Here is a 25,541-nt window from a genome sequence, read left to right as displayed (position 1 = left end):
TGATGTACAATGTTCTGTGCCTTTGTGTAAAAGGTGTATTGGTTATTGACAGCAATGGAACTCATTCCTCCTTGCACCCTCCTGGCATTCAAGACAGAATAAGCACACCTCTCTATTATACTTACAGAAGAGACTTTCTGACCCCTGTAAGGTGTTACAAATACTCTGTTTTTTAATGTCTGTGATTATCAGTCCGGTAGCCACAACCAGGAGTAAACTAAGGGTTAATCTTTGAAGCTATTATGCAGCGTCAAGCAATGTGAGAAATATTAATGACACTGTCCCTACAGTTATGCATGGGACTCTTATTTGCCTGAAATGCAAAGTGTCTGGACTGGGCTAAATGGAGAAGGCTCGGAAAATTCTGTGGGGATTCCTTCTAGATTTTGCAGGCACAAAGCACCTCTTGTCAGAGAAGCCACAGAGAGGACAGAAAGCAAAGCTTCACAACCCCTGTGCATCAAAAGATTCAATGGAAGAAACAAACTCCATACAGGAGTAGCCGTCCCACAACAGTTACTAAGCCAGAGCACTGTCTGTTAACAGCATGGTCCTGGGAGAGAACTGCAGTGAGTCACCATGCAGTCTGTAACTGAGAGAACATCACCATGAGCAGCATGGCCCCAGACAACCTTCTCTCTGGGAGCGGTCCCTTGGGTCCCTGCCTGTCTGGAGATGAGTAGCATGTGGAGGGCTGGGGCTGGAGCACACTCTTCTGCACCCATCTACAAAGATGGACACAAGAGCTCTCTTTGTGCATTACCCCTGAAGAAGGAATCACATCCATGCCCAGATCTCCATGTGCACAAGACATCATGGATGTACTGAAGGAGGGACAAGTTGGTAAAGTACTGTAGCAGCTACTTCAAGGTAAAACGATGACACTAAAATAGCTCCCTTTTTGCTCCACCTCGGGTTAAAGGTTATTTACCTGACTGCCAAAAATCAAACCCAGAAAGTCTTAAACTGTAAGCGTACAGGTAGGTGACAGGTACTGAACCCTAAGCCACTTTAAGGTTGTACAAGTACAATTTATCAAGCTACCTAAGGTTTTGTGTTGAATTAGAAAGGTTTTTCTGTGTTGAATTAGAATTAGGATTTTTATGTTGAATTAGAAAGGGTTTTATTCTGTCCTTTTCAAGTTTGAGCTTTAGTTCCTGGGCATTGCCAACAATAAATTGAATTTTGTTCTATCGCATCAAATTTCTGCAGTGAACTGGGAATCTAATCTAGTTACTTCAAACATTCAACAATGTTGCTAACAACATGTATTTGCTATTACCAATAGCTTTCCTTTTCTCAGCTGAGATCTTTTGCCTTGTTGCTTGAGCATGACTAAAGCATAACACACTCTGGAATAATAATGGACATGACAATTGCGCTAATTTCCAGTTCTGTGGGTTTTGAGGACTCATTACTTCTAAGCGACAAATTAAAACATGCAACTGCTACAGCAGCTGTGCCTCATGCTTTTCTCCAAACTGCTAACCTGCCATAAGAGCATCGAGCAACGTAGCTTTCAGGTCACTGGCTAGCCTGGGGAAGCACACTTTGTTGTTGTTTCCCCCTACTGGTAGGCTGAACCTTTCAACTCTGAAGAGATGGCTTTTGATCCAAAATGCTAGGTGACTGTCTGTATCACTGCTGTTACTGATCTACAGCAAGCTTTCCTGTTTGCAAAGCTCGGTATGTCCGATTTTCTGCACATTTCTGATCTAAACAAGGAATGAACAACGTTGGCACATAATCAGGACAATAACTAGTAGATCCATGTCAGTTTGCTTTATCAGCCAGGCTGATAAAATAATAGTAATTAATTCATTTCCTTCTCTTCAATAGCATTAATTAAAGCTAACACTCAGCTGCTGTGTAAAGCTGGCATCAAGTATGACTCTGCAAGTGACACTTTGCCTGCCTATTTCAATCCTCAAAATTTTGGCAGAAGCTGGAAGAGGAAATAAGACCAGTTTGTAACCTGCAACACAAAGAAGGGAGCAAATGTAATGGCTCTGAGACATCACCAATAACATCAGTGCCAGAGACAACACCCTTCTACCTCTGCCTTTTCTCCCTGTAAGAAAGCAAGAGAGGTTTCCAACTCCCCCTCCTCCTTTAAAAATGCAGTCTGTGTAGACTTGGTCTCAAATCAAAAACAAATATGGAAAATAATGAAAAGGATATTTAATGGTCTCATTTTCCTAAGTCTAATGTCTTCCAGGGATGTGTGATCTGAAATGTGTTTATGAAATTTGACATATTTCCAAGGACATATATATAATGTTTAGAGGGGGTGGATTCCCCAGGCTTTCGTTTAGCATGATTTTTCCAAACCAGAAAGGGATGTATCAACTTTCCTAAGCAGAATATTGTCTGCTATGAACTAGTTGGGAGAAATAGAAGAAGAGCAGTAGACCCCTGACCTACTGTACCTTCAATAGTTTAGATGAGCTAAGAGTATGCAATTATATGTTAACACACAGTAAGTGTACCACATACACATTGCCTGTTTTTACCTTCAAAAATCTGGAGGAGGTTTTGCTTGTGTTACCATAACCTTTCAGGAAAGGTAGTTCTGACTATCATTAACATTACCCTTAAACTAGCGAATTTATCAACAACAACAACAAAAAGGAATACTTGTAATGTTGCATATAGCTAAGTGCTAAAAATGCCAGTCTGGAAGTACCAATGCAGCTGAGCAGTACCTGTCTATTCCATTGCCCATCTAATCCCTTTCAATTAAAAGAAGAAAGCAAAATAGTTCAATCAACCTATTAACAAGCGTTCCTAAAATATCACCCTTTCTTTCTGGGTATTTTAATCAGAAATCAGTACTCAGCATAAAGAGTTTTTAAAGGTTGCCCCCAAAAGCCTCCTTCATTTTAAAACCATAACTTGGAACTTGTACTAATAGGAAAGGTCAATAAGTCTTCCCAATGATATTTTAAGATCCAGTTATTATCTTAGAAATGAACTTCCTGACCGGACATCCAAGATAATACATTACAATGAAAACACTAAATTACATGAGAGAAAAAATCTAGTTGGAATAAAAACAATGGGTTTCTGTCTCTGCTTGCACCCTGCTTTTAGAGCAGCAGTGTTCTCCCGGTGACCTCAGGAAAGTCCCTCGTGGACTGCTGGGTGTACATATGAGAAGTGTCACGCTCCACGTGACGGCCTTTACTCATCTCAGATACAGCTGAGGCAGGCCCAGGTCCATCTCAGCTTGCTTTTGGCCCCGACACGAGCAGGGCTGTGCATGTGCTTCCTGTGTAGCCAGTGTACATTGCCAAGTACCTCCAGCCAGTCTAGCTAAAATTAAAGCTGTCTTCTGGAAGTTGCTGTCTGTACTGACTCTACTAACCCAAGTCAGACAAGATGAACATGGGCCTGAAGACTACACAAGTGTACAAGTCATGTGGGCTGGGTAGAGGATGGATTTCTTTCCTGAAGTTGTTTTCAGAGTTCTTTTACTATTTGGTAGCTTAGCATGCAGGGTGCAAAGGTGCCTGCAGATGGTGGAAATGAATACACCTTTCTGGAATGTGTCCCATCTACCTGAAGGCCAGCTGTCAGTCACCAGGAGGCATTTCATACCGCACACGCTCAGGGCTTGGCAGCTCCTTACACCACGATTCTCAGCACACGTCAGAAAACCTGAATTGTCTCAGGCTGGCTTCGTTTACAGGCTGAAACGGATTACCAGGGTACTCAGCTTTTCTTCTTGGAAGTCCCAGAAAATTTCTTATTCCACAACATCCAGAGCCCAAGCTTTTGAAGAAGTTCAATCTGAGCTGTACTCAAGCCTCCATTCCTAGCTATTATAGCCATACAAAGAAACACATAGCCCAGAGGTACATCTGACTATCCTAAGCTTCGTATATACCGAGCGGTTTCCTTAATATCTTGCCAAGTCTTGTCTCCTGGCAGGCTTTCTCAAGGAAAATTTTATATTGACTTACATTTGATACTAACCATATAAACATTTTTCTTGACAAGAGAGAGCATTTTAGCATGTCTGGAAATTCTCTTTTGAATCCTGGAAAATTTGGCTTCCCAGTCCATCACTGCCCTGCACACGGATTCGCAATGCTAATAACCAACAACTTCAATTATCTCTTTCCCTGTGAGAAAAGCAAACTGAGCAGTGTGGAAAGGAGCATTCCAAGGAGAGGATATTACTGGGTATATGAAAGGCTAACTTGCATTTTATCAGTCTCTCTGTGTAACTGCATCTCTGTAAGTAGTATGGAAGGGAGCCCAGGAAGGAAATGTTACTACACCATGAAACAGGAATGTGGCAGAGAAATGAGAATACTCCCTCACACTTCGTTTGTATACTGTTCTTCTAACCCCAGATTTACCATCTCTTGAGTCAAATATGTGTTGCACTTCAGAAACGTCCAGGGAAGCAACCAGAGGGAAGGAAAGAGACCTGGCCTCAGTTTATTGGGAGAAATAAAACCGATGTTTGTTCTTTTTATATTGGACATTCCTTAACCCTCTGAAGAGAGAGAGAGAGAGAGAGGAAATATATTACAAATATTTAATGCAAATTATATTTGTATAGCGTTTGTTACTGTAAGGAGAGAAAGAACTCACAGCATGTGTTAGCTCAAATTTTCCCATATTGCCATCACTGAGGGTTACTGAAGCACAGCATATATGCTGGAAAAGCAGAAATAGCAAAGCCTCGGTCTGCAGCATAGCACATTTCATCTCTACAGAATTCCAGCTGCCGTGCAGTGCCTCACCCATGCCCACGCGTGGCGAGGTGGGCTGGTGCTGGGCGTGCTGCTGCTGCAGGCAGTGCTACCTGGCTGCCACAGCCAGCTGCTGGGCTCATGGCAAGCTCCTGCTTTCCAGCCAGGCTTAGGCAGATAGGCTTGATATCAGCTGGCTAGCTGTTTTCCTGATTTGCAGCATACAGACGGGTAGGGTGTGGCTTTAAAGGCATTTGGCTCTCCTTTGCTGCAGTGTAACTGGCCGGCACTTATTCAGTGATTTGTAAAGTTATTCGTTGCCCTAGTACAGGAATAAATACATTGCAGATCTTTTCTATTTACAAGAAAGAAATACGCTTTATCGTAAGGAAGGTCTGATCTCAACTGCCTAGCAAGCAGGACCAGGACACATCCAAAAAAGGTCAGATGCACTTGGGAATGTTTAACTTAAATCACCATACCACACTTATCTCCCTAGTAAGCTGAATTATTCTATATGAAGGATTTTTTTTCCTCTCTCCAAGTTCCACACTCACTTGCTGTCCAGCACACACACACACAAGCACTCTCAGGCACTCACAGACACTGCCAGTTGCTGCTCAATCCCAGGAGGGACCAAAGCAGCCTGCAGATGCACGACAGAAACCATTGTGTTTAGGGGAATTCAGCCACCCCCCCTGCTTTATGTCAAAGGAAAAACCCCTCACGCTGACATATTTTTCATATATCGCTCTTAAAAGCTGTTTCATCAGAGCTGAGGAGAATTTCTCAGGCTGTTTTCCGTGCACAAATTGTTTAAACAAAGCCCCATGCTGCTGTGGGGAAACAAGCAAGTACAAAGGAGCGGTCCAGATACAAAGCTGGAAGCAGACTTATTGCTTGTGACAAATAACTTCCAGACAGCACCCAGCCAGCACTTGAAACGCTATTCCACGAGTTAAAGGAAACAGTCAAAAAACTCTCCAGTGTCTGTAATAGGAAAACAAGTAAGAACAAGAAGAAATGCAGCACAGCAGCGAGCACTGCACAGTCCCCTTAGCCACCGGCAAACAGCAAAGCGAAGAGCAACTTTGGGAGGGTAATGCATGCTCCTGCAGCTTTCAGCTTCAGCATTTGCTGTCTTTACTGCTGGATTAGTGAAGGAAAAGTGTTCTGGTGAGGTCTGTCAGTACGCGTTTCTTACCAGCTATTAAGTGATTGGTGAAAATAAAAAATAAAACAAGAACATTAAATCATAAGAAGCTTGAATTACTCACCGTCCTGTTGTGCCAAAATAACTGAGGGTTGAAACACGGCAAGAATGAGCAAAGTTACTTTTTGCACAAAGCTCATCATGTCTAAATATTAGACATGAGACTCTCTGTGCAAAAAGAAAAAATGGGGGGGAAAGAAAAATCTATTCAAAGTAGCAACATCGGTCGTTCCCTGCCCTTCCAGCACCGGGCCATGTACAGAACTCAGCCACAAGCATTCCCCAGCTTTGGCCTTAAATAGGAAAAAAATTGGCTTACTTTACTTTTCCACCCCCTTTACTGAAATATGAGAAGAAGACCCATCCCCTAACAGTAAATGAATGATTAATATTTCTCTTGGCTTTACAGAAGAATAAAGTCAACTAAACAAGATACACAGCACATCTGGAGCTTTTGTGCATGTGTGAAGCGCGCACCGAGCCTATATACGCACAGTGTGCGCTGCGTGCGAGATGTATGGACGGGAAAAAAAGGAGCCCAGCAGCAGCCTGCCCAGGGCAAAGCATTTTTCATGCAAATCAGCAGTCATACAACCCAAACACAATTTTTAATCCTTAGTGCTTCCTAGCAAAGATGAAAGGTGAGTACCTGATGTGACACCCAAAACTGAAAAGTCTCAGCTGTGCAGCAGCAAACTTGGCTGTTTCTGCTGAAGATTCATCAGAGTTAATGAAGGGGAGGCCTGAAAATTGCAACATTTCTGTTCCAGTGCTTTTCTCACATCAGGATTTTGTGTGACCTAGGGAGAAGGAGGCTCACATTAAAAAAAAATAAATATATATATATATATATATATGTATAGGTACCAATTTCACAAACTAATACATTTTTCAATAATTCAGCTAAATGCTGTTATTACAGTATTTGAAAGGAATGCAGACCAAGTACCACCTTTTTTTTTTTTTTTTTTTTGCTCCTCAAACAGGAAGATATAGATGAAAAAAAATCAAACTACTATTTTTAATTAACCTCTGTTCATATAACACTTTACTGATAATCAGAAGAATCAGAACATACAGAGCTATTTTCCAAATAAGATGGCTTAAACAGGTTTTGTTACAAATTTAGTTTTGTTGGCAATTTAGCTTTGAGAGACTCCAAAGTGAATGAAAAAAGCTGTGTCAGTGCGCATCTCTGATAAATCAGTGATCAAATTAATTACTACTCTCAGTTGGTTAATTTGGTCCAGCTCATTAACTGCAAGAGTGCTCACTCATTTGCTCTTAAGCATTGCTGAGATACCAGTGACCCAGGGAACTGTCTCTCCTGTCAATAATGCATTTATCAATCCCCCAAAAAAGGGACCCACATCTGTGCATGCATAAAAAAATCAAAGCAGTGTGAGGCTATCTTTTAATCTGATAGGTATTTGGTCTCACTTCAAAACCTATTTACCTGAAATACATTTGCACTTAAATGGGAAAGTCATCTTCTGCCAGGGTCACCTGAGGTGAAACGGGGTGAAGCAAGTATGAAGAGATCTTAAATAACTTGATGACACTTTCAACATACCTGGAGGGTCTCTTTTTACATCTTACACATCAGAAGGCAGAAATGGCTTCATACCTTTCAAAGGAATGATGAAGGGCTTTTCTGTTTGAATTAAATACTCTCAAATTGTCCATCTTGTCTGTGTTGGGATGTCAGAGTTATTTCAGGCAGTTGTAGGTTTCCATACCCAGTATCACTTTACTTAATAGGTTAAGTTATTTGGCGTATAGATATCAACTAGCTACAATAAGCAGATAGCCATCTGCTATTGATCTATCCTAACCAAAAGGCTTCAAATCTGTATGCACATGCCGGTAAGGTTTTACTTACACATTTTTTCATATTCTCATATGATTTTTTTCATATTTTCACCAAATATTTCCTTATGCTTCTCATCTTTTTAAAAAACAGAGAACACCCTTAGTGAATGCCTTATTTTTACTACTGCTTTCCTTCAATTTATACAGAACAACACTAGATCATTCAATTAAAATCTAAATTCTAAGAACAGTTCTGGATGGTTCACCTTGGCTATTAAATTATGCCCCAACTAAGTTATGAAGCCAAATTTATCACGATATATACTATTTCTGACAGGCATTGGAGAGTCAATCTGCATGCTTCAATTTGTACAGAAATGAACTCTGACATTCCTGAATAGAAACATAACCTATATCACTTCATGATTACATCCCATAAAAATCACTAGCACTTATTGACATTATCTTCAATGAGTTCTGGGGCATCTTTGCTGTGACTCAGCAAATAATTAATGGCAACAATCAGCTGCACTGGAGTTTCTCATTAACGCTAACTTTAAATAAAAGTGGTGGTAGATTTGATTTTATATTTCTAGAGTAAAAGCGCAATGTATTGTCATATTTTGTCTTGGCATCTGGATTAAACTGGAAAAAATGTATTCATATCAGAATCAGAGAACGGGCATGGAGGGAACCTGGAAAAATTTGTTACTGAATATATTTGTTTTTTACCATGGATACCATGGAGGATGTGTAGACCAAAACTATTGTCAAATCTCAGTGTCAGACAACTTTGGAGTATTCATGCTACTCCTTCTGCAATTTGTGATTCTTTATGTACATTTGAGTCTTGTGGTCAATGAAATTCTGAATATATAATATATACAAATACAAAATATATATTTATCAGGTGACTTCAGGTCCACCTACACCAAAGATCAGTCCTTAAGCAAATGATCTAAGTGTTACTTTGAAAGTTCCCAAAATTCAGACTTGTAAAACAGGCCGGTAGCTATCCTTTGTCCCCAAGAGAGCTTAATCTGAACTGCCAGTCTTCAGTTTTTGTCATTGTCCTATGTCAGGAACAAGATTTCTTTTGTTGCTGTTGTTCTAGGAGGATTTAAATCATTGTAGAGGATCTTGGAATTTAAAAAGGGGTGTATAACTCCAAAGGAATAAAAAGCCAAAAATAGGGCAAATAATCACCAAAAGCAAATATAAATAAATAGGGGTACTTAGTTTAGATAAGTTCCCCCAAATGCCACATCAGTGAAACCTGGGTCAAGTCTTCTAACTATTCTTGTAAGGACTTTATATTTTTCCCCCTGGACTGCACTATTAGTGAACAAAGACACAGTGCTAAGATGCATCTAGCAGATTGTTTTCTCTTCAAGCCCACTTTTAAAAAATACTTGACCTACCGGAAGAACCGAATTTAGAGCCACTAAACAAACAACAACAACAAAAACCCTTGCAATTTAATCATTCCTGTTTATGAACTAGAAGTAATACAAACTACGACCACAGCACTGATGACTAATAGGACAATTACAGGAATTAAGGTGGCCAAATCAATGAAATTGTTCCATTTATCTCCTATCTTTCCATTTCTCTGAAATTATTTCCTAAGACAGTGGGAAATTAGCTTTTGAGATGCAGCCTCCTGTTCACATGCCTTCTGCTTTCACCTTAGCACAGCTTCAACGCTTTTCACAAATGAAAATTCTCTTTTTGCAAAAGTCCTGTGCAGATTAAATAAAATCCTTCAACTGAGTCATGTTGGGAACTAACTGTGTTACAGCACAGCTGTGAAGCCTCTTAGAGCAGAGCCAACATTATGACTGCATACGGGTGAAGCAGACAGCACCCACAGCATTTTCTCTTCACAGCAGGAGGGATGCAAGCCAAACGAGTTTAATGACCTTTGGGTGTACCGAATGCTGGGGAACTCAGAATCTGTGGCCAGGGTGTGGTTTTTTGTACTGAACACGTACCTACTCTTGTCGCCAATGATGAAATCTGTTAATTTAGGGCCCTGGCGCAAAGCCTTGGAGAAGATGCTCCTCTTTTTCACCGAGGTGTCAAACTTATTTTGCAAGGAATCCTTTCTTCTCATCTCTAATTCAGATTTCCACTGTGCAACTGAAAAAAACAGACCTCCACATTTTTTTTTTTTTTAAAGAAACACCACCATCCCATTCCCTAAGAAAATACTCAATGGAACGGCTGCAAGACTTTGTATCATGTAAAGGCTTTTGCAACATACATCTTATGGCTTCTAGATGGACAGAAACAGAACATAAAAATGGCAGTAAATACTTAAGACTAAATTTGGTTGTGAGTTGCTCAGATACGTTTGCTTTTACACGAGTGCAAAAAATCCTGTTTTGATATACATCCAAGTAACAAAAAAACTGATAAAACTGTGAAGAGAGAAGTCTGAGATCACACTTAACATATAAAGTATTTTATCCTTGCACCACAGAGTTTGTGGAGGAAGTGGGGGTGCACCAACCTTCACTCTGCTGCCTCTGCTCAAAGCACTGCTGTTCCAGAGAGCACGTGGAGCTCCCAGCATGGCTCAAGCATGCTGCAGTTCAGCAGTTTGTTCATATAAGAACTCGACACAGAAAAATTCCAGGATTTAGCCTTCAGTACTAGTGATCCAGCACATTTTAGGGATGTTTTTTTCTGCACCCCATTTTTTTAATTTTCTAAATAAAAAAGAACAACTGTAAGACACAGCCAGGAATTATTTTAAATTATTTTTTTTTACATTTTTCTCTTCTCTGATTTATTGTTTTTTCTAATGAGGGAATAAATATTCTTGTTTGAGTTTACTAAAGAATAACAAAAGGCCATCCGTACTCATGACTCATCGTTTGGAAAAAAACAAAACCAAAGAACACAGGATTAATTGTTTTAACTCTTGATCAGTTTGGAATTAACACGATTCAAAGCAGAAGAAATTAGAAAGGAAAAACAAATAATTTTTTAGAAAAATCTATTCTAAATGGAGGCAAAGGAAGATCTGTGAGTAGGTCAGAAAATATGGCAATATGAGATTGATCCAAAAGAAAGGAAATCCTGGTCATGAAAATGTAAGAAAATAAATAAATAAATAAATAAATCTCAGTCTTCAGGATTAGCATTGGACCAATTTTCCCTGACTGTACAAGGCAGGTGTGACGTTCTCTTCTGGACCACAGACGTGCCACGTGTCCAAGGAGCGTACGGGTTTCCTAGAATGGAGAGGTGGTGTCCAGCTGCTTCTCTGGGCGGAGGGAACAGAGACCACGCCGGGCCAGCCCCGCTGCTGCTGGGTGGCCTGGAAGGCTGGCTCTCCACATCTGCTTGAAGGGATCTCTTCTGATCCATGACCTCTTGTCACATGCATTCCTTTCTTGTTAACTCTAACACTCATACAGGCCGTGGTATACATGTATTTGCTACAGGGAAGTGGCAGCACTTATGAGTTATCCTGGGTAATGCACAGGATCCTCATGCACAGAAGAACTCCTATACTATTGATCCCAACCTGCTTTATGGCTAAGCTGTTTACGAGCTTGCAGGTTTTGGTTTTGTATTACAGAACAGAAAATCCTAGTTCAGATGTAACAGCTCACTGTCATTAGCATCTGCTTGGGCAAGCCTGGGTGTTTTATTAGATACTCAGAGTAAAAAGATGTCACAAAACCACCCCAAAGTAGTAACAACGAAGTTGTGGTGGACTCTGGTGACCAAGTTAAACAGTCAGGAAGAATCATCAAGAAAACAGAACCAAGTTAGCTCACATTCATTCCCCACAAACTCTGTGGCACAAACAGCGGTAACAGTGGTATGAATCCAGCAAACCCTGGAATCCACCGTTTTTTGTACTGAGGCACCTCTTTTCCTCCTCTTGCCTCAGCCCCTGCAGATTTCCAGCCTGCCCACAAGCACATCCTCGTCACTCACCAAAGTTGCTGTAACATAACGTGGGTTTTCTATGCGTGGTAGGGACTTCTGCTTACAAAACTGTCTTGTCTGCGGCTGTTCTTGAGACATTTCCTTTTGTTCCTCCCATATCTCCACATGCTTATAGCACGTAGCTTACACCTGTAAATGTAATACAGATACAAAATTTACACTTCCCAAGCGCTTGCCATAGTTTTATTTTCTAGTAGCAGCAGGGCAGCCTGATTTATACTGCCTTGACCCAGTCCTGGGTTGATGTCAGGCAATCTTTTTGCATTTGCTAAACAGATGTTTTCCCAGATAAACTAACACAAAATGTAAACTTTCTGCCTGCCCAAACACCTAAATTCTAATTATTCTATGAATACAAAAATTGTTATGCTTATTTGAGATCCACTTGCTCTTTGCTTCCTAAAGATAAGAGATGTTTTCTGTCTCCTTTCCTAAAAATTGTGTCTCATGAAAAAAGTGAAAATAAATATCATAAAATATATGTATATATTTAGTTGAACAATGTGAGATTATGCTTTTTAATTTTTCAAAATAAATACTGTAAAGATACAAAATCTTTTTAATTTTTTATATAAGAATGGATTCTTCTCAGCAGTTAATTTTCTACACACATTGGAAAACTCAAAAAGGTACTTACTTCTACTTATTAAATCAATATTTGAAGGTATGGAAAAACACTTTTCAAATGGCAGAACAATGAATAAACTGGGGGAACTATACAGGGAAAAAAAAAAAAAAAAAGACTACAAGGGGGCAAAGAAATAGAGTATGCCTTGAAAAAAAAAGAGTATGCCTAGAGTATCCCAACCTTTCCAGCCCCAGATGAATTGCCTGTCCTCATAAGGATGTTCCACCAAACTCCTGCTAGATATCAGTTCCAGGACCCATAGTATTGAACAAATCTTGCATACAGAAAATTAAAGGAAGCAGCAGTGGAAAGAATCTTTTCATGGATGCCACTATATCTGGTTAGTGTTTATTTTGAGATTAGAGATCTGGTCTGGGTCATTCTTCCTTGATGGTAAACGTACATGGCTTGTTGCAGACTCTGTGTTAAAGACAGCCCTGCAGACACTGCAGGAGAGAATGGTCTTGACTGCAAAGAGAGCATTTAGGAATATAGAGATCTCCCTCTCCTCCCTGCATCTCCTTGTCATGGAAAGGGTGCAGATCCCCAGCCGTTCTCCTCATGACTTCCCCACTGGCCTATCCTTGTTCCCAAAGCCACTCTGAGCACACAGCTGCCTGGAATTTCTGAAACAAATGGACATGTCCATGGAACCAAAAATCTGAACTGCTGTTATGGAAATCTCGGTTTCTTTGCACAACAAAGAATTAAGCCTGTTTCCATTCCCAGAGTTTCTGGTGCTGTTTTTGATTTAGAAATTGCACTTCCTAATTTGCAAGGGTCAGGAGGTCAGTGTTGTTATTGTACTATCTTTCCCATAAGCTGCCTTACTGTGCCTCTTTATGTTTTGTCATTGTGAACAAAACCACTGCAATGCTGTTATTTCTTAAGCTCTCAAGATATCACCCATGACCACTTCAACTACTCAGAAACTGGAGGAAATATTTTCTTTTGGAAGTGTAGTGAAATTTCAGGATGAAGAATAGTTTACATATACCATCTCTAGATCTCTGAGAACTTTAGGAAGTGTAATTTTTGCAAAGGCAAACGGCAAACTACAACATAAAGGAAACAGAATATTTTCTAGAAATAAAAAAGAAGATACAAGCAGAATCCTGGTCCTGATCCAGTGCCATATTTACTAACTACAGTGCATGAAGACTGCCGTGTACCTCAACTTTGGCTCTCACCAGCCAAATGACACTTACCATTATGACTAAGAAACGTTGCTGCCATTCCTGTCAAACTCTTAATATCTGTGTCTTTTGAACTAGAGTAGTACCATCACCATGTGAAAAAGTAAATTTTGCATTACGCTGATGAATCGTTAATGTTCTACTAATGTCCAAATAGGGCAGATCACCACAGTCAGACCTTCTGCGCTTTTGGCTGGATTTCTGAAGATGTTTCTTAAGCGGAGAAACAGAATAGAACAAATTTCTGGAGAAAAATTTAGTTAACATTACTGTAAGAATATTTAGCCTCTCTGAAAATTGAGTGCTATTGACAGAGCTGCCCAGCTGGTGATGTTTACGTTCTGAGCTAAATCAGGCACTGAAATGCAAAATCTATCAACAGATTTCACTGACTGATTAAAAAAAATAATCAATACAGACGGCGATGACATTTTTGCCTCGTGACTGTTCTTAGAGCAGTCCCCTTCCATTTTCATAATTCAAGGCCACTGCCTTAGGGAGATAAACAACAAAGGGACTCTCCTGGCGGTTTCTCTCAGTAGCTGCTGGATTACTTTTTAGCAAGGGTGACCTCAAGGTAATGTTTTGTAGTTGACTCCTGCAAGCATGTGCGTGCACATTTGCCTGGGTGCAACGGAGATTTTGGAGAACAACACCATGCAAAACAAGCACACTGTAAGGTTCTTCATCACGAAGAAAACATTGGCATATTTACTTTTCCTAACTAGCAAAACAGAATAAAACAACATTCCTCTTTCAACAACCTCACAGCTTTCTCTTACTCACCCTCTGCACACACAGCCAGGTGGCACCATGCCTGGCTCTGGGGGTGATGATGGACGTGCTGAGGGCTACGGCACAGGTGCACCAGCACGCGATGGCACCTTGAAACCTTGGTGGAAAAAAGGAAAAGGTAAATTTGCCACATGTTCCATCAAGTTGTTACATGCTATGTCACTGTAATAAGGCCTTTGCACTATTTTACAGTTACCTCTGCTGTTAAACGGTGTTATGGAGTTACTGCATGTCACTGTTAAAACTTGATGATGAAGAAAGATCACAGCAAGATTTATGAACTTCTACTGGGAAGAGTACTGAGTGTCCTCAAAGTTAGATCTGCCCCTTATGTCCATGTTGGCAGCTTCCCTTGGGACAGGTACCTGACTCCTGAATGGGTCACATACCACGTCAGAGCCAACTGCCAGTGCAGACATTGACAAAAAACATCAAGAAACTGGAAGCTGTGTGGTAAATTTTGTACAAATTAATAACAACTAGCTACACTGCATGGTCTTAAAGCCTGGCACCTGGGGATGTTACCGTTAAAATATTTTAAGTACAGTACCTCCCATATAAAATTAGTGTACCTGCAGCCCTGTGCAGGCAACATTATGATATGAACACTAGTTACTATATTATTTTTGTTTGTGCTGAGGTAGCTACCAAGGACCCAGAGACCTTGCCACCTAGGTGCCACAACAACCACTGAAGGCTGTAATGTGCATGCATTTTTCAACATACTCTCCATCATTTGTGTGACAAGATGGGTGCATGCCAACTGCAAACTTCTGTCACCATCCCATTAGTGATCAAAGGGTTTTTGAATTCTAGCTTAAAGCAGCTTTCTAATGACAACATACAACACTGAAATTTTTAACCACTGATTTGGTCATATTCTTTTTTTTTGTTAACCTGTGAATGAAATGTCACATAGGTGGAAAAGCAGCATACATTTAAATCAAACATATTCAATACGCAAGCTCTGGGCAGGGAGATAGGAGGCAATAGCTTTTATTTATTTACTAACCCACTCAAAGTTATAATAAGGTGGTTTTTTTTCAGAGCTTTTCATCAAAACCTTTTTGAAACCCCATTTTCCAACAAGGGACAATTAGTACAATTCACCTCATCATTATCTTTGGAAAGCTGCAAAGATGACCATAGCAATACTTTAATATTTATGAGATGTAGTACTTGTAAAAATACATAAGCAATGTGGATTGCAATTTATGCTAGACAGAGTAAAAAATAATTCAAATCATAAAAATTAAAAGAATTTGTCCTTGAGTAACTTCTCATATTATCAGCCTAACAATGTGCACCAATTTTCCCCTGCACCTAGCACATTGGCTATTTTGGAAGACAATGAGCAAGCCAGTTTTAATCTATTTGGTGCAGAGCTAATTACCCCTCAAAAGAGAAAGACAGTTATTAGGCCTCCTTAGAAGCACTGTATCTGATTGAACTTCTATTAAGAGCTGAGCTTCTGGTAGGCTTCAAGCTGAAAGGAAATTCTGAAGACATTCTTTTTAGAGTAAATTAGAAGACCAAAACATATAGATGCTCACTATGCAAGTGTTACCTCACCTTAAAATAGATACCAGTTACATTTAGAGAGACACCAAGGTCTTTTTAATGAAATGATTTATGGAAAGAAACTATATATAAAGAAGAATCTCGCCTTATTTTCTGTTCCTGTGAAAGAGTCAGGAAAAAACAGCACATGAAATAATATTCTTTCACTGTAGAATAATTCTTAACACTCCAGGAATGGCTGTTGGAAGTGATGTGGGATATAAAAGAGGATGAGAAGACATTGTTCTGCAGTCTTTAAATTAAATGTATTATTTTCAGTGAGCTGAATAAACACATAAGCCAGACTCCTGAACGTGTCAAACACCACAGCCCTACCACGTCAATACAAACAGACTTACCACATTCCTTATCAATGAAACACTTTAGTCTTCCCAAATGTTACTCTGACTGTATCTAGGCTGGCCTGGTCTCCTTGGGAATACAGGCTTAAGCCCATCCAAACTGTGCCTTGCCAGGAAAAAAAAATAATCTTAAAAGTTACTATTAATTTGTCTCTAGAGAGCATTGAGATACTAGGAGATACAGATATGACCCCTATACATATTGCCTTATTTCCAACAGTAGGAAACCGTGGCCTCTTGCAAAAGACAAGGCGCCCACCAGCATCTGGAGGGGTACATACCTGCTGTTTGCATGCCCTGCATTTTCTGTTCTAGACCTTGTTCGCATTCATTTTACACATCAGGCGTGCACCTCACTGCACGTCTGGAGAAATGGAAAAACCCCAACATTAGGGTTTAACACAAACTATCCAGACTTGTGCCTGCCAAAAGAGCCAGCTCTCCCAATGCCTCAGGCCCTGTCCCCAGAGAAGCACAAAGCAACACCACACAATTTTGATGCATGGCATCAGCAAGTCCCTTCTTGGCTGACACTGCAGCGTCTCAGCTATCTTGAGGGAATCAAAAGCTAGAAGCTGCTCTTTCTTTTAACCTTTCAGTGTTTCACAGTCATTGCACTCGTGTTTATTTCTCTACTTATTTTGCTACTTAACACACAGAAAAAAATTGAAGGACATCTAAATCAGAGATTCCTTCTGTATTGCTATTTCACTGTCAATCCATCTCCAGCATGAACAGAAAAGATTGCCCCACGGGGCTTGTACTATTTGTTCTTTGTCTTTTCCTATGAGCATATGGTCAAATTCAAATTAACTACTTTTTTTTTTTTTTTTTTTTTGTGATAAATTCAGATATAAGAAATATCTGCTTTTGAGGACTCCTTGGAATTATCAGACCATAGGTACTGTAAAACACTCCTCTCACATGATATATTGTAAAATGAATATTATGAAATGCTCCTCTCACACATTACAATTAATATTTGCAATATTTTTGCTAGTGAACTTTATCTTTAGACAGCTGTACATCTATGAAAGCAGGCTTGTCTGCAGTGGGTTAACCATCTAACCTCTTTACAGTTAATGGGGGACTTACGCCTTTTTGTTCTCCCTTCAAACACAACTTACAAGAGCCACCCAAACACACAGACTGCAGCAGCTACTGAAGGAGTGAATGAGCAAGTCACAAGGAGGTCTTACTGGCATGGCCAGGAAAAGGGAGAACTCGTAGATTTTGGTAGGAAGTAGAAGAGACAGTTGTGCGGGTAGATGTGGAGATGTGAGACATGGATGCTGTGAAAGGAAGAAAGCCAGGACCTCAGGGTACAGCAAGCCACTGCAGAAGTGCCAGAGGGCTGACACCCTGCCCTGCTGCCCTTGCCTCAGCCCCACCAAAGCCCCTGGAGCATTTCTAAAGTGGAGCTGGGCAGGAGCTGTTCTACTGGGACCAGCCTCCAAGCTCATGGGGCAAAGCCAGCAACAATAGATCAGAAGATTGGCTTTAGCACGCGACCATCTCCACCCACGGAACTGAGCAAGAGTCAGATATTTTGACAAGTTAATAAATGAAACTTAAAATGTCTGAAAATAATTACTGTGAGGACTGAGCCACTTGTGCTCCAGAATGCCCTCTGGAGTGAGCTAACCCTGAGACATAAAACACTTCACGGACCTTTAACCTTTGTAAATGAGTGCACTCAGAAATTTGGAGATGAGGAAGTTTTGAATTCTTTAAAATGTAGTTAATAGAAAGGCCTTGCTGATCAAGTATGGTTTTTAACTCTGTTCAGTTTATACATCTGAATAGCAGATTAATAATTTATTTTCTTAGTGAAAAGTACAATAACTTTTCCTGCAATCTGCAGGAACCCACATATATCATTTTTATCTTTTCAGTCTGTTCTTTTTGACCAGATCTTTTTTTTTTTTCCCCTAAACTATCTTTGACTCATATATCTGAATCCTGAAATCTATTATCTGAAAATTTTAACTCCCGTCCTATTTATCCTTATGACACAAAGCTGCAATTTCAAGAAATTCAGCTTATTTAAGGCGTACCTGTTCTTATTAGTTTTTGTTTTTTTTTTTAATATATAATATTCTCGGATACATTTTAAATGACATATTTTTATATAACATATTTTATTATAAACTGGTCATTCTTTTTCAAAGGCTTGGCCTGTCTCATGAGATGACGGCCTTGGATAGCATATTTGGATGCCCGAGTTATTTTCACAGTTGTTAGTTATTCCTCAATTCTCTGTGTACTTTGGGAAGCAGAGGGGCTGAAGAGAGCTGTAGCTATTCAGCTGAGACTTTGCAATGCAAAAGAACCACCCACAAAATGATCAGCCAATTCCTTCAGACATTGCTGCAGCAGAAGCACAGAGATATGGATCTGTCTGCTAACCTTCCACCCGTTCCCTCATATAAGCAAATAACTGCTTGTTTCTCTGCGCATGATCTTCCTGAAGGACACAAGCTTATTTAAAAGCTTCTTTGATACTTTGTTTTTGGGGGGTGGGGATAAATTTATGAGGAGCAAAAATCATGTTCATTGACTCAGGGATTGTTCTAACCTGCTTGGGTAAATTTCTATTTTCAATGTTGGCTACGAATTTTGCACTTCTGTGCCTTCCCTGTAAGGAGCTGCAGACACAGCACTGCCTGGCTTCCTGTTTAATGTCTGGGACAGCAATAATTTGCAGAAACTTTGACGTTATGCAATAGGTAGAAACTAGCTTACTTGAAAATATTACATTAATATCTTGAGTGATTAGTTATGGAGTGCCTAACTACAGTCAGGGTGAAAGAAGTTAGGAATTGGCACCAGGGTTGAATTTCATTGTATTCTCCACTTTGAAAATCCCTCTGATCCTCAGAACATGCAAAACTGGGCACTAATTATTGAGGGGAGTGCTTGCACAAGCTATTGCGCATTTCTCTGGAATGTTTGGATCACAGTTCCTTTATCCCATCCACATCTGCCTTTTCCATTCCAGGCTGAGTTTTGCACCTCTGACCTGCTCACTGTCCTTTTTTATTTCTGCCTTCAGTATTCTTATATTGTATTTTCTATTCGGATAACTCAAGCAGAAACGTAACTGATAGTTTTTAAGAAAATACCACTAATGCACCATTTCCTGCCAGCCTTTCAATAAAAATATCCCTGGTATTTTCCTAATTAGAAATTTTCAGACCATGGTTGACTGTTTTCTGAGTGAGCTAAAAAAAAACACACTAAGAAACTAGATAACTATATTGGATCTACGAAATTAGTTTTTGCCTGTGCTGGCAGATAAAGAAGTATGAATTTGTTTATTCTGCATAAAAACTCTTAATGCCTAATAACATCCACAGCAGTGTCTAGACACAAAGGTAGTCTCAACTCCTCTGGTTTTGGTTTCGCACTTTATTACTCTGGTCTTCCCTAACACTTCCCTAATACATCAAATAATATCATCATCAATAACTTTTTTTTCTTCATGAAACATTCCATTGTCTTTCTCTCCAGTGTCAATTATCAAATGGCCTTTTAGAACCTTTATCTAGTTTATTATATACCACGTTTCAAGCTTTATTTATTTATTTATTTTTTTTCTCCTCCTTAGGTTTCATGACATTTACGACAAAGGCTGTCTTTAGACACAATTTTCTGCACGTCTCTGAAAGATTCCACTAATACACCTCTCTCTTGTGGAAGGTAATGTCAAAGAAGCACAGAAGTTTCACAAAAATCATACAGAAAACTCATGCAAGAGTTAAACTATTTTTTCTTCTGGAAGAAGAAAAAGAAGAAAATATTTTCTTCTTGACCTCTGTATTATTTCCACATTTTGTCAATATACACAATGCTGCATTTGTTTTCTGAATTCACATCTACTGAAAGCATGCAGTGTCATCAAACCCCCAGCATAGCCAGCAAAATTTTAGACTTCATCAAAGAAAACAAAACCCAAAAAACAACAATGTAAAGTTTATAAAGTCCCATGGAAATTGATACATATGGAAAGTTTGATGTGAATTAAGTTGGGAAAACTTGTGTGGAAAAAAATAATTGAATTGTCAGTGTTCTGTTTATCTGATACTGAGGCTTCAGTGTTTACTTTACATCAGTCTGTGTTTACAGTGGGTTTCTGGACATTAGATTAGATAGCAATAAAATCTGTAACAGCCTGGGAAAAAACGAACAGTTGACTTATTGTTTCTAGAAAACTCCTTAGCTGTCAGTAACTTTCTATGTTTTAAATTACTAAATGCTTGTTGCAAATAATGTGGGGCAAACAAGTTTCAGCTGCAGAATCAAATTAATCAGTTCTGAATGAATTGTGCTTTTTTTTTTTTTTTACTGTTTGATGTTTTAGATTTATATCCTATTTCAAATATAAAGATTTTTTTTTATTTATTATAACTTACATATTAAAAGATCAAAGTTCAACATTACTTCGTTACTGATTCAGTGGAATTATTTGAATAAATGCTTCCCACTTTGTGTTCTTCAAGACTAACAAGGAATTTTGAGGTGGGTACCACTCAGATCCTGCTCCTGGATGTTTCACTTGCTCTCATGAAGACAAAGCAAATAACCCTGCCTAGAAATTAGTGTTAGGAGAGCTTTTAAGAGTCTGAATTCAAAACATAACTTTTTTTCTGGTAATACTGTGTTTATATATATAGGAAACAATTACTTCTGTATATAAAGTATATTTTGGTATCAACATATTTGACATTTAATGCATATTCTAACTGCATAGAAACTGTATTCAATTCTGCAGCTGTATTCAATTCTGCAGCTGTGCTCTGTATGTTAGGATTATTTTTCTCCTCCAAGACTTCTACAGCAAAGAGAAATGAAATACTAAATACAAGGTTAATTGTTAGCAACACATGTCCAAATTTTTAGGCAACTATTTTAGTGGATACATTCCAAAAAAAACAACTAAACTTAGAGAAGAACAGCTCCTGCAATCTTATTTCCTGAGTCTTGAAACAACAAAAAGTTGCTCAGAACTCCCAAATAAAGACACAGAACAGTTATTTACAGAACTAACCTAGTGTCAGTGGGACAGTTTTAAAAACAGACCTTAGATATGCATGTAGATGCAAATATATCAAAGCATTTATGCTTCTTTGTGTTGTCTACATCTATGCTTTGTGAGCATATCATTGGAAACTTTGGACCCACTAAGTACACCTAGCTGGGAAAAGATGTTCGCCTTTGACTATCTAGAAGCCTTAATTACAAAAGAATTGTAAAAACCAGAGCAAACTAGCAGCTGTATGATGGCTCTTCTGAAGATCCCTGTCTACCTCGTACCTTGCTACAATGACACGAGACAAGAGTGTTTGCCAGAGCCTGATTCAATGACTTAACCTCAACGAGATTCCACTGACGGGAACAAGGTAACTCTAAATCAATCAAAATCCAAAAAGCAACATCCTTTGTGTGAGAAAACAAAGATATCTCACGGTTGAGATAGTGTGGGAGATGTTCCGCAGAGCCTCATCATTACATCCTTACCTCTTCTTGAAGACAATAAAAGCTCTGGTCTAGGGCCTGCATCAATAAAAAAAAACTCTACGGAAAAGAAGAGAGAAATCTTAACGTTTTTGAACAGTTTATATTGTTAATTTTACCCTTCGATCCATTCTACAACCTAGAGAGTACAGTATGAAAGTTCTGATGCAAAAAAAAAAAAAAAAAAAAAGAATAATGGAGGAATAGCTTCAAACATTTATTATTATTATTTAGTTTCAATGTAATTGAGGCAAAAATACTGGCTGCAGTCTCGCTCTGAAAGGAGAACATGCAAAACCTTTCAGTCTTTATGTTCACGGAGGTTAACAAGACACATAAAACTTGCAAATGAGAGACCTCTGTCCACAGATTTTTTTCTAAACTGATAAAACCTGTTTCCCTTTGTGCACCTAAAATGTCATTGTACCAAGTATTACAAAGTGCACTGTAGGGCAAAATCACACACTGGCAGATGGATAAACTTGATGACCTAATAAGTCCTTTCCACTTCTAGTCTACAAGATTATGTGAGTATACTCAGGAGAGGAGTCTTTATTAAAATGGTAACTAAAGATGAGCATATTTGGAAAATTATGAATTTGTATAAAAGAGAGGAGTAATTCTGCATACAGGATTATGAACTGTTGACACAGCATTTGAAGGCATCCAGAGCAGTAGGCGATATCTACAGGCACGCCAAACCAGAGAGCTGTTTTGACTAAAGCATTTAGCAAACCCAGTATTTCCCTCCTGTATGCCAGGGATGGAACAATGGATAAGAGCATGACACATCAACTTATTCAGTTTTAAGTATTCGGGTTCACATTTTGTGATGGTTCACTTCCTACTATATATAAATGCAATGCTATCCTTCATTTTTCTACTTTTGTTAGAAATGTATACTTGTAGTGTACTATTCTAGCAATACGCAAAGACTTGTCAAAATAATCCTTTACTAATCTATTAATGCCAAATTCTATTAAAATGTTTATTTCTATGCTTATTTGTAGCATACCAAGAAAACAGAAGTTAAAAACTGCCAGAAGACCTTATAGTCTTATTTTCTGAAAACTATTTATATTTAGAGTATAAAATCAAATTAAACCGCTTACATTTAATTGTTTTAATACTGCTCTTGAGCAACTATACTAGTCTGACTGATGTCTCCGCTCTGGATGGCTACTCGTGTCCTCATGGCCTGGTTTAGAATCCAGCTTTTTAACCACCTCAGGTACTAATACATTTATCTTTTGCTTGGTATGCATTTTGCTCCCCAGAAAAAAATGTGCCTACCTGAACACTGGGAAATGGGCTAATGTTTACTTTTGATGTTTTTCATTTCAAATAACTGATGTTGTACTTTCTGTTAAAGGATTATTGTTATATATATATTTTTTTTTTTTCAGATAAAATGACTTCAATCTTAGTTTGCTTCCTGATATCCACTACCATAAGCAGATGGGAGTTGGCTAACACTTAAGATTGGCTCTGCCTGGCACGTATCTGTATGTGAAGAGGAAACACTGCACTTGGATGAAAGCAATCAAAGTTTGAAGGCCACGAGTAGACAGCAAAAAAGTGTGAGCAATGTTACGCTACTCTAACAGTAATATATTTTTAGGTAAATATGTTCTAATTCAAACTGTGCTCCTGATGTTTTGTTTCTCTGAAGATTCCCTTCCTACTTAAGCACACTGAAGCATCTCATTATTAAGCACATATCACTAGATACAGATGCCTCTCTGAAAGGTTTCAGAAAGATGAAGAACCTGTGAATAAAGTGTTGCACTTGCTCCTAGATCAAAACTTCCTCCTTGCTAGTTTTTTTTTTTTTTTTTTTTTCCCCTCTCACTGTACTGTAAACCAGAAGTCTGGTAGCATTTTTCCACACACGAGCTTCATAACATCTAATTATGACACCATATGCTGCTGGCGAGAACCGTAATCTTCACCAGAGTCAATAAATGGGTTATTTTTTCGCCGATCCTAACATACTACTGCCAGTTTTGCAATTTCTGTGCCATCACTGAGCCATCTACGGAGCAGATTCTGAACTAGAAGTTGTCTGTGCAAACTCATCCTTCTCAGATGGGGCCATTCTGCAGCTATGAGTAGCTACAGACAATGGTAACTCATGGTGCAGAAGTGTCCTCTATACAGACTGAGAGGTGGCTTGTCAATGTTGAATACAAAAGGAAACAGCTGCTGCTGCTGCTTGGTTTGGCAAGGAACACATTTACTAACTTAAAAGATTTCTAAAAGATGTTGATTTAGAAATCAAGACTCAAATTCTCAAAGTAATAGGACTACATTACAAGTTCACATATCCTATAAATATAAACAGTTAAATTAGGTCTGTTCTTGATGAATTTAAGGCAACATGATGTGGTCTTATAGGATTGTAGTTCTTAGTCCACATGTTTTCTTAGGGGATGTGAGATGCTACTTAAGGGAAAATATATTTCCTGATGGCGTGGGTTGCATTAGATTTTATCCTGAACTTTTTGTAGAGCTCTGTGTTTTAGGAGCCCGTAGTTAAAAATACCACACTTAGCTTTGGTAAATAGTATTGCCCCCTGAAACGGTGTTTCTTTCTTTGTTACAGAATAATCTTCCACAAGGAAGTCCAAGGAATAAGATTTTGGCAAATGCATGTTTTATGACAGAGATCATCTCAATAGGTATTTATGATTGCTATTATAAGTAAGAGCTGTTTATAAAATACACACAGAGTTCATGGTCCAGGAATCAAGAATTAAAAGTTAATAAAAGTTACACATTATTACACAGGCACTTCTTTTCCAAAGCTCCATAATGGGGTAAAAGAGACATGAACTAATCTGAGGGGTGATAAAGCAAAGCATTAAACAGAAAATAACAGAAAATGAAAGAAGATTCCTCACCGGAATTCTGAGATTGACCTCAAGCAGCCATACAGTAGGCATGGGTAGGCTGGGAGCAGATTTAAGCAATTTTAAAGCCAGAGGCAACGGTGAAATGGCAACTGGACAGTGGGATAAGAAAATATAGAAATAGTGGGGAATGGCAGACTATGCAAAACCTATTTTCTTTAAAAAATAGCTGTTGTCACAACTCAGCATTAACAGTCTCAGCTAGTTGTAAGGCTTATGTCAGCCTCTCAGAAGAAATGAACCTAATTTTTAAAACATGGACATAACAAAAAGAAGAAAAACAGCCAACTCAATGCCATCTCCTCAGGCAGATTAGATAAGTTTTAAAGCAGAAATGTACTGATCAACTGTAAGGAAATACAACATGACTCTGAACTAGCTTAGAAATGTTGAGTGCATGAAATCAAGGAGTGGCTGACTAACGTTACAGCTCAAACCACTTTTTGGAGCAGGGTTATACAACTGTGAATGCTGCAGGGGCTGAACACTTCCATATTCTCACCTGTACATCATCTAACCAAAGACTGTTGTTTGGAAACAATGAAAATAAATGAAATAAATCACCATCAGCCCTTTATTCTTGCACAGAAGGAAGAAGAGCATGGAGTGGGTCTATTTATTAAGTTAAAAGAACAGGCTGAAAACCTTTGCTGAATTACAGCCCTTGGAATGAATAAGAATAACATACTGTACATACTTATGTGGTCTGTGTCTCGCTCGCTCTGTCTCCATGGCAAATTTCATCTGCAGGCCAACTACTTGTACGTGTTCTAAGTTGATGACACAAAGTCATTATTAAAAATGTCCCCTCCTCAGTAAAAGAATGAGCTTCAATTTTATTCTGTTTTTACAAATTCTGATGTCTACAAAT

The 25,541-nt window shown here is 38.9% G+C and overlaps 1 protein-coding gene and 1 long non-coding RNA gene across 3 annotated transcripts in view; one reads left to right on the top strand and one right to left on the bottom strand.

Moving 5' to 3' along the window:
• COL3A1 (collagen type III alpha 1 chain) overlaps positions 1-6,454 on the bottom strand; it is a 50,310-nt gene extending 43,856 nt beyond the window's left edge. The window contains exon 1 of one of the 2 annotated variants that reach the window (XM_027462008.3): positions 5,984-6,454. In XM_027462008.3, the coding sequence (XP_027317809.1) occupies positions 5,984-6,062 (79 nt within the window). In that variant the 5' untranslated portion in view covers positions 6,063-6,454. The remainder of the gene's footprint in view (positions 1-5,983) is intronic. The other variant, XM_027462007.3, reaches the window with a different exon arrangement.
• Positions 737-25,541, top strand: LOC119717471 (uncharacterized). Its single transcript, XR_005267060.2, has 4 exons — positions 737-870; positions 19,852-19,943; positions 23,165-23,338; positions 24,364-25,541. It is a non-coding gene; the product is annotated as an uncharacterized lncRNA (long non-coding RNA).

The sequence above is a fragment of the Anas platyrhynchos genome, chromosome 7 (genome assembly GCF_047663525.1).
Source record: "Anas platyrhynchos isolate ZD024472 breed Pekin duck chromosome 7, IASCAAS_PekinDuck_T2T, whole genome shotgun sequence".
NCBI lineage: Eukaryota > Metazoa > Chordata > Aves > Anseriformes > Anatidae > Anas > Anas platyrhynchos.
This window is presented reverse-complemented; position numbering and strand designations above follow the sequence as displayed.